This window comes from Cygnus atratus, chromosome 12 (genome assembly GCF_013377495.2).
Source record: "Cygnus atratus isolate AKBS03 ecotype Queensland, Australia chromosome 12, CAtr_DNAZoo_HiC_assembly, whole genome shotgun sequence".
Taxonomy (NCBI): Eukaryota; Metazoa; Chordata; class Aves; order Anseriformes; family Anatidae; genus Cygnus; species Cygnus atratus.
In genome coordinates this window covers 18,191,196-18,206,134 of record NC_066373.1, presented here as the reverse complement: position 1 = coordinate 18,206,134, position 14,939 = coordinate 18,191,196, and the positions used below count along the sequence as shown (strand labels likewise).

The 14,939-nt window shown below is 41.3% G+C and overlaps 1 protein-coding gene across 1 annotated transcript; it reads left to right on the top strand.

Moving 5' to 3' along the window:
* Nucleotides 1-9,571: 9,571 nt before the first annotated feature.
* Nucleotides 9,572-14,874, top strand: CNEP1R1 (CTD nuclear envelope phosphatase 1 regulatory subunit 1). Its single transcript, XM_035543348.1, has 6 exons — nt 9,572-9,699; nt 11,544-11,615; nt 12,667-12,740; nt 13,072-13,181; nt 13,299-13,353; nt 13,596-14,874. The coding sequence occupies exons 1-6, from the start codon at nt 9,675-9,677 to the stop codon at nt 13,635-13,637; spliced, it is 378 nt and encodes a 125-aa protein (XP_035399241.1). The 5' UTR covers nt 9,572-9,674; the 3' UTR covers nt 13,638-14,874.
* Nucleotides 14,875-14,939: the final 65 nt, after the last annotated feature.

Sequence of the window (14,939 nt, the reverse complement as noted above, 5' to 3'; positions counted from 1 at the left end):
TTTTTCCCTAACTGTAGAACAGAGCAGTTACTTTCCATTCAAGAGAAAATGCATTTTTACTACTGTGATCTTGATTCTAAAAATGATACAAAATTTAAATCTACAATAGAGTTCTAAAACAGACCAAAAAAAATTGGATTTTATTTTGATTAATTTACATAGAATCAATGCAAGAAAGAAATTTCAACTAATTTCTATGCAACTTCCTACCATTACTTACTCTAGCTGACATACCGACTATATCATGTTGCGTGCATGTCATGCCATTTAGGAAGAAGGAAACCAGGACAGATGTTTAATCACTCCATGTATTATGAATTATTAGAAATTAATTCAGTGAACTATTTCAAAGCTGTCTCATTTTAACTAGGTCAAATTTTGTTACTAAGTGCAGTGAATCAGTGTTTAAAATTTTAATGGGTTGAAAGAAATTTAAAGTGCAGTTCTGAATGGGGACTACTTTAAGCAACATCTCTAAACCAAGCTAAACTTAGTTTTGATAGAACCTTGAAGAATGATTACAAACAAAAGGGCTGCTTTTGACTTTTCAAAAATATAAATGCATCATTTTTAACGTCTTGGAATGCTTGTGTGAAACCTCACTTGTGTATTACTTCCACCACAAGACCACATTATTATACCTGATTGTCTATGCCTCTAGCATATTCCCCTGAAGAAAATCTTAAAAAAAAAAAAAAAAAAAAAAAGCTTCAAGGTGGCCTTTAATTCTTAATAATTATTTTGTTGTTGTTGTTCTAAGTCTGATTTTAATCCAATAAGTCACTGTTTGGTTTTTGTTTGTTTAAGAACCTATACCTGTTCCTCATTGTTGTCACACTCGAAAGCCCATGAGAGGCGTAAGAAATTTTATTACCAACTAGAAATATTTAGGAGATTCAGAAACTTTAAATAAGCATGCTCTTCAAGTACTACCTACATATTTGCAAGGTTACACCTTTCTAAATTGGGTAACACTTACCTATGTAACTATCCTTTCTGTAAGAGAATTAGCTGAAAGATTGTAATAAAAACTACTTTTGCTCCTTGCTGATGGCAACAATGACAGTCAGGTCTCTCTCCATCATATTCTTTCTGCATCTGTTGGTAAAACCGCAGGTATAGCTTCTCTTTACAATCATCCCTGCTGCAGTCATCATCTGCAACCAAGTGAAAAATCAATTAAGCAACAGCAGACTGCAAAACCATATTAGAACATCACTATTTTGTCATTCAATACTGCCAAAAATATGATAAAAAATAGTTCTTTGAAGCATGGGTTTTGTTCCCCTCCCCTTTCCCTTTTTTCCCTGAGGGAATTTGTTACAGACATGCAAGAAGGCACAAGAAACATGGTTAAAGCTGGTTGCAGAGTTCTGAGAATTAAACTCTTGGGAACAGACCATTCATCTATTCCAACCCACAGAGGATTATTTTTGTCCCATTCTCTCCCCACCTTGGTACCAGTATGATGCTGGGACTCAAATCTTACTCCAAAGGGAGGCAGAAAGAGACTAAGAAAAGAAACCATTTGCCCAGTTCGTCTTGCTGAAGATAAGATGTGATAACAGCAGCAATTACAGAACCGGTCCCTGCAACTCACACAAACTCACAGTAACTCCAGCTTTGATTTTGCATAACCACCTAGTTGCTTCTTTCTCCGCTATTCTGCGTGTTCTTCTACTCCTAGCATCTCCAGTTATCTCCTCTGGATATCTTTTAACATAAGTGCTCTGGGAGGAGTATGAGGAAATAAAGCATCCTTTCATTACATATAGACCAGGCTAATAAAATGATGTTTTTGAAATCTATTTTGTGCCTTCCTCAAAGGGTATAAGGCACATAAGCCTGGCACAATGCTTTACCCTTTCTTTAGAGGATAACTTTCAACGATGGTAGCTTACAAAATCCAAATACTTTGTTAAAATTAGAAGACTTAAAACAAGCGGAATAGTCATTAGCTGTACTTCAAGAGAAAATATTTTGGCAAGGGAGACTGCTCCAATACACTTCATACATCAGGCATCTGTGGACTACCCAGTTAAGCTGCTAGGGGGAGTACATATCTTAGTACGGTCCTTTTGATCTTGAAAATAAAGTATCCTATTTTGAAAACCATTATTGTACTTCAGACCATAAGTAAACTAAAATGCTTTGGTAAACAGACAAGATGAAGAATGGGCAAAATAAAGCTTTATATTATATTCCAATTTTTTACATTATGTATTTTCATTTCTATCCTGTAGATTGGACAACGAAGAGCAGTAATTGATAGTTATTTGTCCATAGTATTACAGAATGTAATAGTCAAAAATTGAACAGGTATTTAATTTCCTACGGCTATTCTTTCATTTAAAGTTAAATTTTGAATGACAGTTTGATTCGAGAAAGCCCATGTAAAGATGTAAAGTCACAAGGAAAATTCTTTTCATCACAGGTTAGAGTTCAAGTTGCAAATGGAAGGCCAACCTGTTAAAATTAGGTCAAATGCAAGTTAGTTTTGTACTCAGTACAATAATATTCCTGTCAAGCTGTGCATCTCTCATATATTCTTTTAAGTAACTCCCTAGTAGTTCATTAAAAAAGCCTCATTGTTACCTTCCTACAAGAGTCACTATAGCCACAAATGTTCTTAAAGGACCACACCACTTAATCCCATTCCAACATTTTTCTAAACTGTGTGAATATCAAACTAATCACATGAAATTTACTCATAATCATAGCCTAATCTGAGATAGAAGGGGTGAAAACCTTGAGCACTTTTCTTCAAACTTATTTAAGTATAAGCTATGAAACCCAAAAAGTTAGAAAATAATAATTTCCAGGTAGTTTGATTATGCTGTTTTCCATACAGCTAGATTTTGAATTTTAAGTTGAGAGTCAGTTTCCCTGACCACTTACGGAAAGAAAAAAAATCATTTAAGGAAACGGGCAACTAAAATTACAAAATCCTCAAAAACTGCAGGATGATTCCAGAATAGACAGAGAATGCACGTTTTAAAAAAGGAACGGGGAAAAAAAAAGCCCTGTTTGCTCCTGAAACAAATCATAACATGGAATAATATAAGCATTTCAAAAAATTAGGTATCTAGAATCAAGCTTGTACACCACAGAAGCTGGCAATTCAAATCACTACAAAAGCTCAAAAGCACCATCAAGACCAGCTGAAGAACATTCACGCTTTGCCCTCAAACTTAATGAGAACTCAGCAGCCAGGCACCCATAAGGGACAGTCAGTGCCCTGGAATTCAGCCTCTGAAGAGCAGAGCCTGGAACTTGATAGGCTTCAAGGGACAAAACATTTTCCTTCCCTGTTTATTTCACCTTATTTTATACTCCCAAATGAGTACTACAATTAATATAGGTTTATTAATTAATAAACTCTAAGGAGAAGTGAAAAGGTCATGTTTCCCCAAACTACTGAATGCCTGATGATACACTATAAGGTAGTTCAGTCTGTTCCTCCTGAAGTTGTTTAACAAAAGTCTAAAGAACAGTACACTGACATCAATCATTGCAAAAGAACGCAACCCCAAGGGGACATTTAAAACAAGAGTTCTGCTTACACAGTATCTTTCCAAAGTTTTTGCTTCATTTATTTTCCCTTGAGTAAAAAGGTACTGAACAGTTTACAAGAGAAAGCACCTTCATTAAGCATCAGCAACCTGAAGGATCTCAAGTGACTGTAAATGTTTCCCTCTATTTGCTTCCCAAAATAAGATGTGGCACTTGCACACCATTTGTATGCTCTAAATTAAGGATGTTCTTTGAATTAGTGTCTATGCTTGACCTGACTGAAAAGCTGCTTTCTTAACTTGCCGTAAGACCCCAAATCGTACATACTGGCTTACTTCAGCCTGTACCATGAGATGTTGTCCACAGGCACAGCCTTGTGTAGAAAAAAAAAAAAAAAAGATGTCTTTCTGTTTTTTCATCTTTTCATGGTTACATTGCAGTAGTTATTAGGATTCTCCAAAATAGAGCTGGGACATGCTGTGCTCTGTTTGTACTAATTGTTGGACTTCCCAAAGATCCCATGTTCTAGGACAAGTGACATACAGAAGATGGTGGAGATGATCTAATGCATGTCTTAACACAAGCAAATGTGGTGGTGGTGGTTTTTGTTGGTGTTGTCTTTTCTTTTCTTTTTTTTTTTTAAAAGGCTTGATAACTTAACTGAGCACAAATAATTAAAGGCAAAGAATCTATCCAGTTTCCATATTCCATCTAGGAACATTATATCTTTATAAGAAAAGATGTTCAACCAAAAGCCTCAAAAGAGATTATCTCCCACTTCTCTACTATAACTGCAAATTGATAGAGAAGAGCAATGAAAGTTCACTTTACAGAGCAATCATCACGTTCTTCCAGAACATGCTCTTTTGGAAGCAGGTAAGGGAAAGAGCAACGCAAGAGACAATGAACAATAACCAGACTTGTGCAGTTTTGGTTATTTTGTTTGCTTTTGCTTTTAATAGACAGAACCTATGCTTAGAATGAATCTGTTTTGCAAAAGTAGCTTCAAACATTAGGAGTACAGGACAAGCAGATGGCTGAATGCAAACAACCCTCAAAGCAGCTGCTACAAATAGGATCTGAAGCTGAATAAAAAAGTTCCCAAAAATGTAGTTGGGAAACGGTAAGCAATACAGCATACCCCAGCAAACCCCCAGGGTATACGGCTCACCATTTCAAAAGCTAACAAACTTCCTGCTTCTGTGCCTAGCACAAGGCAGACTACGTGCAGACGAGCTCAAGCAAGTGATCAGGTGCCAGCGCTCAGGGTGCTGTCAGCCATCTGAACATAGCTGTAACTGCACCGCTGCCTGTCCTGTGGTGCTCTGCACCCACCACAGCTGCTCTTAATACCTTTGGGCTGCACTGCTCAGTGGCAGCTGCCAACTGGGGAGGGAGATGAGGACATAGCTACCCACAGGGAACCATCAGGCAGACGGGAGCAACAGCCTCACCACCTCGCAGCAGGCTGGTCTACCAAGAGCAAGAACATGAAACTTCTGTACCCAAAAGGTAAGAATCTACTTCTGCTTTCAGTCCCAGATTCCCCAGTTCATTAACAATGGTTTGGTTTTCCTATGAGCCATTGTCGTTATGGTGCAGTATCTTGGCCATAAATCTAAGGTTGTTAAATGCATTACCCTTATTCTAAACACACCCTTCAAAGCTGAAAGTCAATAAAAACGCAACTTTGCCACTCAGTATTATCCTATGTGGAACAACATTTGAAGAACTAAAGTACTCCTCAAAACAAGGAAAAAGCAGATAAATGCACGGCTTCCCTGTCAGATAGGATTTTTTGGTTTGTTTTTTGAAAACCAAATACAAAACCATGGGAGATCATGAGCAATAAGAGACTGAAGAAATACTACTTGGGAATTAAATGGGAAGGACTAGGAACTGGAAAAGTTGAATACCTGCTATTCAGGACTGAACAGACATTCTATTATGGTACAAAAACATGACAAAAAAGCAAACAAGAAGTTGCTGAGGGAGTTTTTTTCACCTTGATGTTATATGCCTAATAACCAAAGATCCACATCTTTCATAAACTCTTTCATATCAACAATTCTGTTACGTATTATTTACTTCAGAAGACATGGAATCCACATGGGCCTGTGACTGGGCTGAAAATCAAGAAACTTTGGTGATTAAATATTGAAGACATACAGCAACAAAGAGCCACCATAGTTTAATTAAACACTGTGCTAATGAGAGCACAGAACTTGCGCAACATGCTTTTAGACAGCTATAATATGTGTTAAGAGGAACGATAAACTTAAAAGTTATCTTGGATGTAAGAAGCCTGATTTCTGAAGCACTATAGGGGATAAGAAAGGGAGTTTTACCTCTACTGTCCTAATTACCTAAAGGTACATAAAAACCTTGCACACCTCTGTTCCAGAAAAAAGAGTGGAAGATGAATTAGCTTTATAGACAACTGAAATTCAAGCATCGTTTAGTATCTCAAACCAAAACTTATCTTGTGTTCACTGTGGCAGAACAAGTCTCAAACTACAATTCTAAGAATTAAAAAAAAAAAAAAATTAATCTTCTATTATATCAAGACACACGCATTTTTATAACACACATGTATTGAGTGATTCATGTAGATTTTGCTTACGTGTCCAAAGGGCCTTCTCTTTTCTACTGGATGTGCTTCTACTTGATAAAGCTGTTCTTCCAGGAAAAACTTCAAAATGTTTTCTAGAATCCCACTGGAAAAAAAAAAATATTCTGATCAGATTATTTTTGGCCAAAACAAGAAATACTGAATATGGATTTCCTTATAAAAAAAAAGTAGTTCTGTGGAAAAAATAACACTTCTCATAGAAAATGACATGGAAGGAAAAAAAAAAAAAAAAAAGACAGTTTCATGATAAGATTTTAAGCTTCCAAAAATCCAATTACAGAAGGAATATAAAGCATGTAAACACTATCCTCCTATCACTAAATGTAAATTAGGGTAATAATCACCAAGCTTGGGAGGTAGTTACTACGATAAACTGATTTATAAAAATATAGGATCAGTAAATTCAAAAAGACTGAATTTTAACAGCCCCAAGTGTTAACACAGTATCTCTGCAATCACATGTTGCCTCAAGAGGGAGGGACTGTTAAGAGAAAAATGAGCAGGAAAAGGGACTGTGTAGAGGAAAATGTGCAAGAGAAGGCTGGAAATGCACGCAAAGTAAGAAACAAGTGACCCATCCTAATTATCTCTGATAGCAGATGCTGCTAACAGATGCTCTCACATTATGCTCGAAGTACAGCTGTGAGAACCAGAAATAGATACCAAAGATGCTAAACTCAAAAAGATGCATCCCTTGCACCTCAAAAAGAGATACTTAAAATATTATTCTAGGCTGACAAAGCACATTTCTTCCAAGTGCCTCTGCATTATGAAGCAATCCAAATGTATACTAAACCCTTTGCTCAAGGAGTTAATATTAAGGCTTCGATTAAGGTGTCGGCAAGAAAAACATCAAGAATTATTAATAGATGCACAACCCTAAGAACCGGTTTATTCAAGCCATATTTGTAGTATGATGACAATTACTGTTTGGTCTCATTTACCTTAGCCAGACTCCAGTCAATGGAATTGTACAGAAGACAGAGTAAGCTACTTGGAAAAATCAGGGAAACGTAAGCATTCTGAACCACCCAAGAAGTTTTAATATTAAAAATAAAGGAATTGCAATTGACTTTAGTTATCTCAAGGGGGCACGGCTCTCATTGTTCTTGGAACTATTTCCCCCAGTATAGGTTCAGCATTTGTGTCACAAATCATGAAAGCTTGAACAAAATCAGTTGTAAAATATCTGTATCTGTCCCAAAGTAAATAGCTAGAGCAAAATAAAAGAGAACAGCAGATCTGTACAGGAACAAGCTTACAGAAGTATAAATAGCCTGGTACAAATTACAACTTTCTCATACTTTCAGGATGCTAGAAATCTTTAAGGATTTCTCCAAGCATGCCATTATCCAGAGTAGCATCAAACTTTTTGGTGTCTGATGAATTTAAGTGTCTGCAAGACTCTACTACCTCATGTCCTCTAGCCAGAAAGCACGTTGGAGGAGGAGAGCTCTCAGCCTTCCTTCCTGAAACTTCAGTGAAGATCTTGGAAGACAAAGATCTACATGGACAAAGACAAATCATAACTTGCTTAGTGCCAAGATTTGGGCAATCCTCTGTGAGCACTGCTTTCACTGCTACAAGGACTTGTTATACACCTTACTTGAAACAACCACCTCACAAAATGCATAAGTATTCTTCAACAAATAGAACACAAGGTCTCCTCTGGCCCCTGTAAAATGCAGTGCTGCAGCTGCCCACAGTAAGCAGTCAGTAATTATACCCCAACTGACTGCAGCCTTGAGCCATTACTCTCAGAATAAACTGATGCTTTGACTTTTCTTTGGAATCTGTGAAAAGAGCCAAGACTATTAATTCAACAGCAGATTCATTCTTTAGTAATAAATAGTAATAATTCTGCAGTGCAATTATTCCTGTATTATTTGTCCTTTATTTCAGATTCTCCCAGTAACTTCAGAACAGCCCTACAGCCAGTCCTACTTCCCTGACTATTCCTGTAAATGCTGTAATGAGCAGAAGAGATGGGAGTAGCACAGTGTCAGTTATCACTACAGAACGCACCACGGAGAAGCATTTGCATGCACAAGCATCACACTTTTTTTTCCTCTTGCATTCAATACCCGTTGCCATCAGCATTCAGGAAGAAGAGAAGCAAGGCCAGAGATTTGGTAGCTTCTACAGGGAACATAATTCTGTAGCTGTGCAAATCAGCTGAAAAAAACAGCCTAGACACTAAATCCTGGCCTTGGCAGGGCTTGCACCAATGCCTCCTGCCCCCAAAGCACCCCCAGAGCCCCTGCACCATGGCACCTCGGTGGCTGCTGATGCCAGCTCCCCGGCCAGCCCAGTCCCACAGCCCCAGAGCCCCGTGCCCCCAGGCGAGCCCAGCAGCCTCCCCGCCGGGGTGGGCGCGTGCCTGGCCACCAACACGTCCCCTTTCCTGCCAAACCCCAGCTCCCCACTGCCGTCCCCAGCTGCACGCCCTGCAAGTCGGAACAGCGCTGCCGGGGAACTGCTCCTAGGGCGGGTTTCAGTAGCGTGAGGCTTCCGAGCAAAGCTTAACACACGCAAAACCAATTTGGTAATAAATAAAGAAAACTGTGAGCTTACTACAGCTTGCTTTGGTCAAATCTGATGGTATTTGGTGATCGTCTTCCTACGTGAAACAAGTACCACGCTGAGATGCCAGTAAAATATCTACCTGTGCTGAGGTGGGAGTTGTTGGGTGATGATGAGCGGGCTCTGCTCAATAAATACAAATTGTGCAGAGAACAGCGGGCAGCATGTTGTCGTTAGGGCAGGGGGAGCTCCCTGGGGTCAGGTCCAACTCCGCCTGCTCCGTGTGCTTGTGGAGGGGAGCCTGGGGGCGCACAGCCCCGTGCCTGGGCCCCCACACAGTATCACATCCAGCCTCCGCTGCCACCGAGTTAAAAACCAGGGGGCAGCGTGCCGAGCCTCCAGTGCCTGTTACCTAAAAGCAGGGGGCGGTGCGCACATCCTCGGTCCCAGAGCACCTCGCTATACGCAAACCCCTCTGTAACTTAACTCGCTGTTGCTCAGGGAGAACTAACAGCCTGGTTACCTGAGCACCCCAGCCAGGACAGCAGGAGGCAGCAGCAGGGACCTAGGGCTCAGGGCTGCTAACTCGGCGTGAAAGGGGCGCCTACAGGGAGCATAGGACGCCATCAGGCGCTGCTTTGGGGCACTCGCCCGTTCTGGCAGCGGCCTCACGCAGCGCGGCCACCCACGCCCCCGCGCCGTCCAGGGGCCGCAGCCCAGGGCGAGGCGCTCTGAGGCGCCGCCACCCCGCGGAGCTCCTCACCCGCCCCACAGCCCCCTCTGTCTGACCGAGCCCCCGAGCCCCGCCCCTTTTGTACCCGCTCGGACGAATGGGAGCCGCGCTTACTGAAGGGGGCGTGGCGAGCGGGAGGGGGGCTGCCCAGTAGGGCGCGGCATTGTTGGGGGGCGGGGCCGGGCCGGGAGGCCGGTGGCGGCGGCGGGGCGCTGAGGCGGGGCGCGGCGCCGTGAGGGGCGCGGCGGGGCCACCGGGTGCCCGCCCGCCGCCATGAACTCCCTGGAGCAGGCCGAGGGTGAGTGCCTCGGGGGGCGCTGCCACTGTGGTCCGGGGCCGGCCGGGAGGCCTCGGCCCCCCCTCGGCCGCCGTCCCGGGTCCGGCGCCTTGCCTGCCCTCGGCTGGGGTCGGGCTCTCGGGGCCCGTCGGGGAGCGGGGCCGCGGGCAGGGGGCGCTGCCTCCCGGCCCCCGCTGTGACAGGCCTGGGGGGATTTCGGCTGGGTAAACCCCGCCCGTGCTGCCGCGTCGTCCCCGGCCGCGGGTCGGGGGGCTTTCCTGACAGAAAAGTAGGGTGTGAAAGGCGGCAGGGGCTGAGGCTCGGCGGGGGCGAGGCAGGCGCGTTGCCGACCCGCGCAGCCCCGCGTCGTCAGGGTCGCGTTCCCACGGCCGGGCGAGCCGCGGCCGTCAGCTCTCGGGAGAGGTTCCTAGAGCGCGGGTAGCCACAAATAAAGACGTTAACGTGCCCGTTCCCCGAAGGTTTTGTGGATCCTCGCTGTTATTTTAGCGCTGTCTGCGTTCTATGAGTGTTTTGGGGGGACACGATTATCCATCACCTGCCTTTGTGCCTGCAGGGTGCTGTTCTTTAAAGTTCTTTGAGGAAAGCTGTTCTTTGGAGCAGGTTTTCCCGTGATGTCTTTTGGCTTCGGTGACCAGTTGCAGGGAACAGTTAATTAGCTGTAATTGCTGGCGTGGGCTTGGCTTCCCCAGAAGAGAGGCGGAGGACTGACCGTAACTGCCGGGATGTTGGCAGCAATTAGGAGCAGTTAGCTGTGCTACGGCTCAGGGCAAGGTGCTGTAATCTCCCTCCACGAATTCAGCTCCAAACCTCCTGGGAGTAAACTTAAAATTTGAAAAAATGCCTTAGTAATGATCATAGCAGGTGTGTTTCTTCTAATCTTGTTCTCTAATTGCTTTATGGTGGCACTTTAAATAACTTAGCTGTAGTTTTAAGTTGAAGGAGAGGATTTTCAGAGTGGTGTTAACTGAAACGTTTCAGCTGAAAGCCCATGTGTTTATACTATTAAAAATTTAACTCCAGGTAGAATTCTGTTTTTGACTGGAATGTTGTTAAATAATGACCCTGTTTTACAGAAGCTTGAATCTAAAATAGCCTGCAGGTGAAGCCGCTCTTCGTAGGCAAATGTTGGGTGGTAGGCTAGGATTTTTAGACAAATTAGAAGTATAAATTTGAAGTGCTGCTCATCTTTTAACAGCAATTTAAATGACCTCAGGAAAATGATGGTGATAAGGAGAAACATCTATTTAAAGAAAAAGAGAACTGAAGTAAGATCAGTGAGCTAGTGTTTGCTGTGGGGATTATATGTATATTTGTATCTCTCTCTTTCTCTGTCATATGGCATTAAAGGTTCCTACAAAATGAAGGCATCAAAGCCACATTGCTACAAATAACCCCTTGAACAAGTAGCAAATCGCCAACCTCTTTTTCTTTTTTCACTGATATATAGATAATAGAACTTACTGGCTTCCTGATATACTTAATATTCTAAAATATGTTACTTCTTATTTGCGTGGAGGGGCTGTTTAAAGTATTCTAAATCTAACTCCAGGTATTCTTAAAAGCTGTCTAAAATACTCTGGTTTCTTAACTACATTGATTTTCTTTCCAATAAGCGGGAATGTTTCTTGCATTTAGTATGCCTTCATCATTACAAATTTTTGCTAGAATTGTGTGAAGCTACTCTGACTTTACTTTTATTTCATCTGAATGATCAATGTGTTGTTTTCTCTGCCTGTTTAAGAAAGCGGTGTGCACAGGGAAAAAGTCAATTCCTTTGATCTTTTACATCACAATTTGACTAAATAGATGAAGATCTAATTATGCTTGCTGTGTATCCTCCTCAGATCTCAAAGCTTTTGAAAGAAGACTTACTGAATATATTGCATGTTTGCAACCAGCTACAGGACGTTGGAGAAGTAAGTTTGACAGTCAAGGGATGAATAAGATTCTATTTTATAAGCATTTTAGATTTGCCAGCATGTTTCCCTGACTTGTGCTTGCCCAAACAAAAATCTGTGCTTACAGTCCCGTTATGGTTTCTGTGGCATGCGTATACTCTGCAACAAGGCAGTAATGTGTAAACCTGTAGTTAAAATTTAATGTTTGCCTGGTTATTGTTCTTCAGAAACCGTGTAGTGGGTTCCAATGACAATTTCCACTGTTGCCTGAACACAAATGTGACAAATCAAAAAAAATGTTGCATGAATTAAAGGAGTGAGTTTATATCTAATATTCACAGTGCCAGTTGTCCTGGCAGATATGTTTTTAAAACTAATATTCTAGCCAGAGGGCAAAACAGAATGTGCTCAAGGTTGAATTATTCTGGAAGGAGTTGGGACATGAATTTGTGTTTTTTTTTTTTTCCTGTTTTATTTTGGATTTTTGTTGGGTTGTGTTTTGTTGCTTTCTCTTTTCTGTTATTGTTGGTTTTTTTTGAAGGCTTGTACTGCCTAGTTAGTCACTTCAGTTACTGGAACCAAACATGATTGAGTTAGATAGTCCCTATAAAAAAGAAGGTGAAGAAATTAAATCAGTGAGGGTCGAAGCAGAAAGAACTAGGGGCAGAATATGTCCTCATCTGTTCTAACAGAAAAGTTTGAAGTAGGGGGGTGAGGGAAGCAAAACGTTCCCGTGATATACTGCCAATTCTGGGGTCAGTAGTCCGTGGTAGAAACATAGTGCTTTTTAGTTCTAAGATTCTGCTGAAGTTTCCATACAGAAATACGGAGATACAGAATACAGAAATATTATTCCATAATACAGAAATATATTCCGTACAGAATACAGAAACTTTTTAGTACATATAATTAATTTAAAATGTAGGAATTAATTTAAAATGTAGGAAGACTGAATGACAATACTTTTACACACACAAAAAAATATGCTTAAGAGCCACCGTTGAAAAATAAATGCTTTTCGAGAGGGGTGATGTAGACTGCTTATGGCTCTCATTCTTTCTTTTATCAGTGATTCTGATAGTGGTATCGGTCTGCACAGCAACTGGTGCTTGGAACTGGTTAATAGACCCAGAGACACAAAAGGTAAAGATTGTGTTAGTCCTGAAGCTAATCTGCTTCGTAGCTTGGTGCTGCAGCTAAGTGCTGTAGTGCCTTGAAAGGCAAAAGGCTGAAGTTGGTTCTCCCATGACACCGGGAGATCGTTTTCAGCTTTCGAGCTGGCTGGGCTACTCGTGGAATATGTCCTAGGACAGTGCCTGCCAAAATGCTACTACGTGAATCTGTATCTAAAGAATTGCTCACGAGCGTGTAGAAATGCCTAAGAGCAGTGTTTTTTGAATTCATTGAACAAGATAGCAGCTTTCCGTATGGTTTAAGAAAGTATATGCTAGGACTAATCTGATTTCTTTCCTAGGTGTCCTTTTTCACATCGCTTTGGAATCACCCATTTTTCACAATTAGCTGTATTACCCTAATAGGCTTGTTCTTTGCTGGAATACATAAAAGAGTTGTGGCACCATCAATGTATCCTTTGATCATGTTTGTTAAGTTAAGTGCTTTAGTTATTAGTCAGGGTATTAGCATATGCTAATATTTACCGTGTGCAAGCGTTAGCTGCTTTCCTTGACACACTCCACCCAGTATAGCAGCCCGATGTCGAACCGTTCTGGCAGAATATAACATGTCCTGTGATGATGTAAGTGTTTGTGGTTCACTGCCTAAACCCTTTTTCTAAGATGCCAATAATTCACAAAGGCATGCAAGGTTTTTTTTTCTGCACAGCACTTACATACGCCATATCCAGTTGTGTGGGTGTGTGTAAAGAATATAGAACACTTAGTATTTCATGTGTCCTTTTAAACATAGCCTGTAAAATTGAAGTGCAATTGTTAGGCTCAAGTTTCAGGATCTAAACTTCATTTTTTTTCTGTCTTGCAGACTGGAAAATTAATTTTGAAACCTAGGCCTCATGTTCAATAAGGGCTGTCTTCCTTCAGTTTTTTCCACTGCCATGGAAACCAAAAATGACCTTTTTTCTAAGGTAGTATGACAGTAAAAAACAAAACCACCCAAACAGGACTGGTTGTCACTGCCTAGGAGTGAGAGTCTTACACAGTTGACAGTGAAGGTGTGCAATATTACTTTCTTGAATATTTATCCAAATTCTTTGTTATCATATCAGTGCTTTTGCTACTTCTGATTACCTCTTTTTCAGTATTAATGTCACTTTTTTTACTTCAGCTAAAACAGAACATACAGGAGAAGTATGTTAATTGGTTATAAAGTTGAACTTGAAAATCAAACCTCATTTATGTTATGTCTTTGTAAGCTGTTGTAAATAGCAGACTAATGCCAATGTTCAGGAAAAAAAATACATGCTATATGGACTTCTTGTTGTTCTCATGAACAGTATTGAAAGGAACACTTAGCATTCCTGTGACGTTTTATTAGCACACTTACTCATTACAGCTGTCCTTATCTCCTGGTCACCTTTTGGAACTGGCTAAAAGGCTCGCAGGAAAGTCTGTCCATCTGTGCTGGAGAGAACTGGTCTTACTATTTAAGAGCTTTACAAATATATCGAGGATCACGTTTGTCAAGTTGTGTGTATATATAGTGCACCAGCCACTTTCATTGGGGTCGCATGCAGCTCATTGATTGATCTGGTCGCAACACCGCTATTTTAACATTTTAACATTTTAAGAATTGTCTTAAATATGCTTGCACCATCCAAGTGATTGTAAAACTGTACTGTATCTTAATTCACAAGACCATTCTGGGTGGGTTTTATGCTGTGGTAGTCCGAGTATGAAACTAGTATTCCAAATGTGTTGCTTCAGATTGGGTGAAGAAAACATAAACAGTGCCACAATTAAATAACAACGTGTTATTCAGAGTGTTAAAAACAAGGTGTGGATGCTACCTGTGAAAAGTGTAACTTTTCGAATAGCTTAGGCTGTGAAGAGTTCTAAAAGTTGTTTAAGGTGCCTTTTTAATTGTTTTGAACTCTTTTAATTGACTGCAAGTGCACAGCTGTCGCAACTTCAGTAGCTCCAAGCTGGACTGACTTTTAAAGGCAGCCTGTTGAAGTACTCTGTCAGTGGTGACATGAAAAATCATCTGTGCTCCTTCCTCTCATCCTTCTGCCCGTCCGTGCTTTGTAACTGCTGTATATTTTGTAGGTAAAGGTGTATAAAATAAACCCTTTGTACAAAGAGCTGCGCCCTCCTTAATGCACCGCGCCGCGGAGCAGCGCCCGGCCCCAGCGCCCCGTGCCCGCTT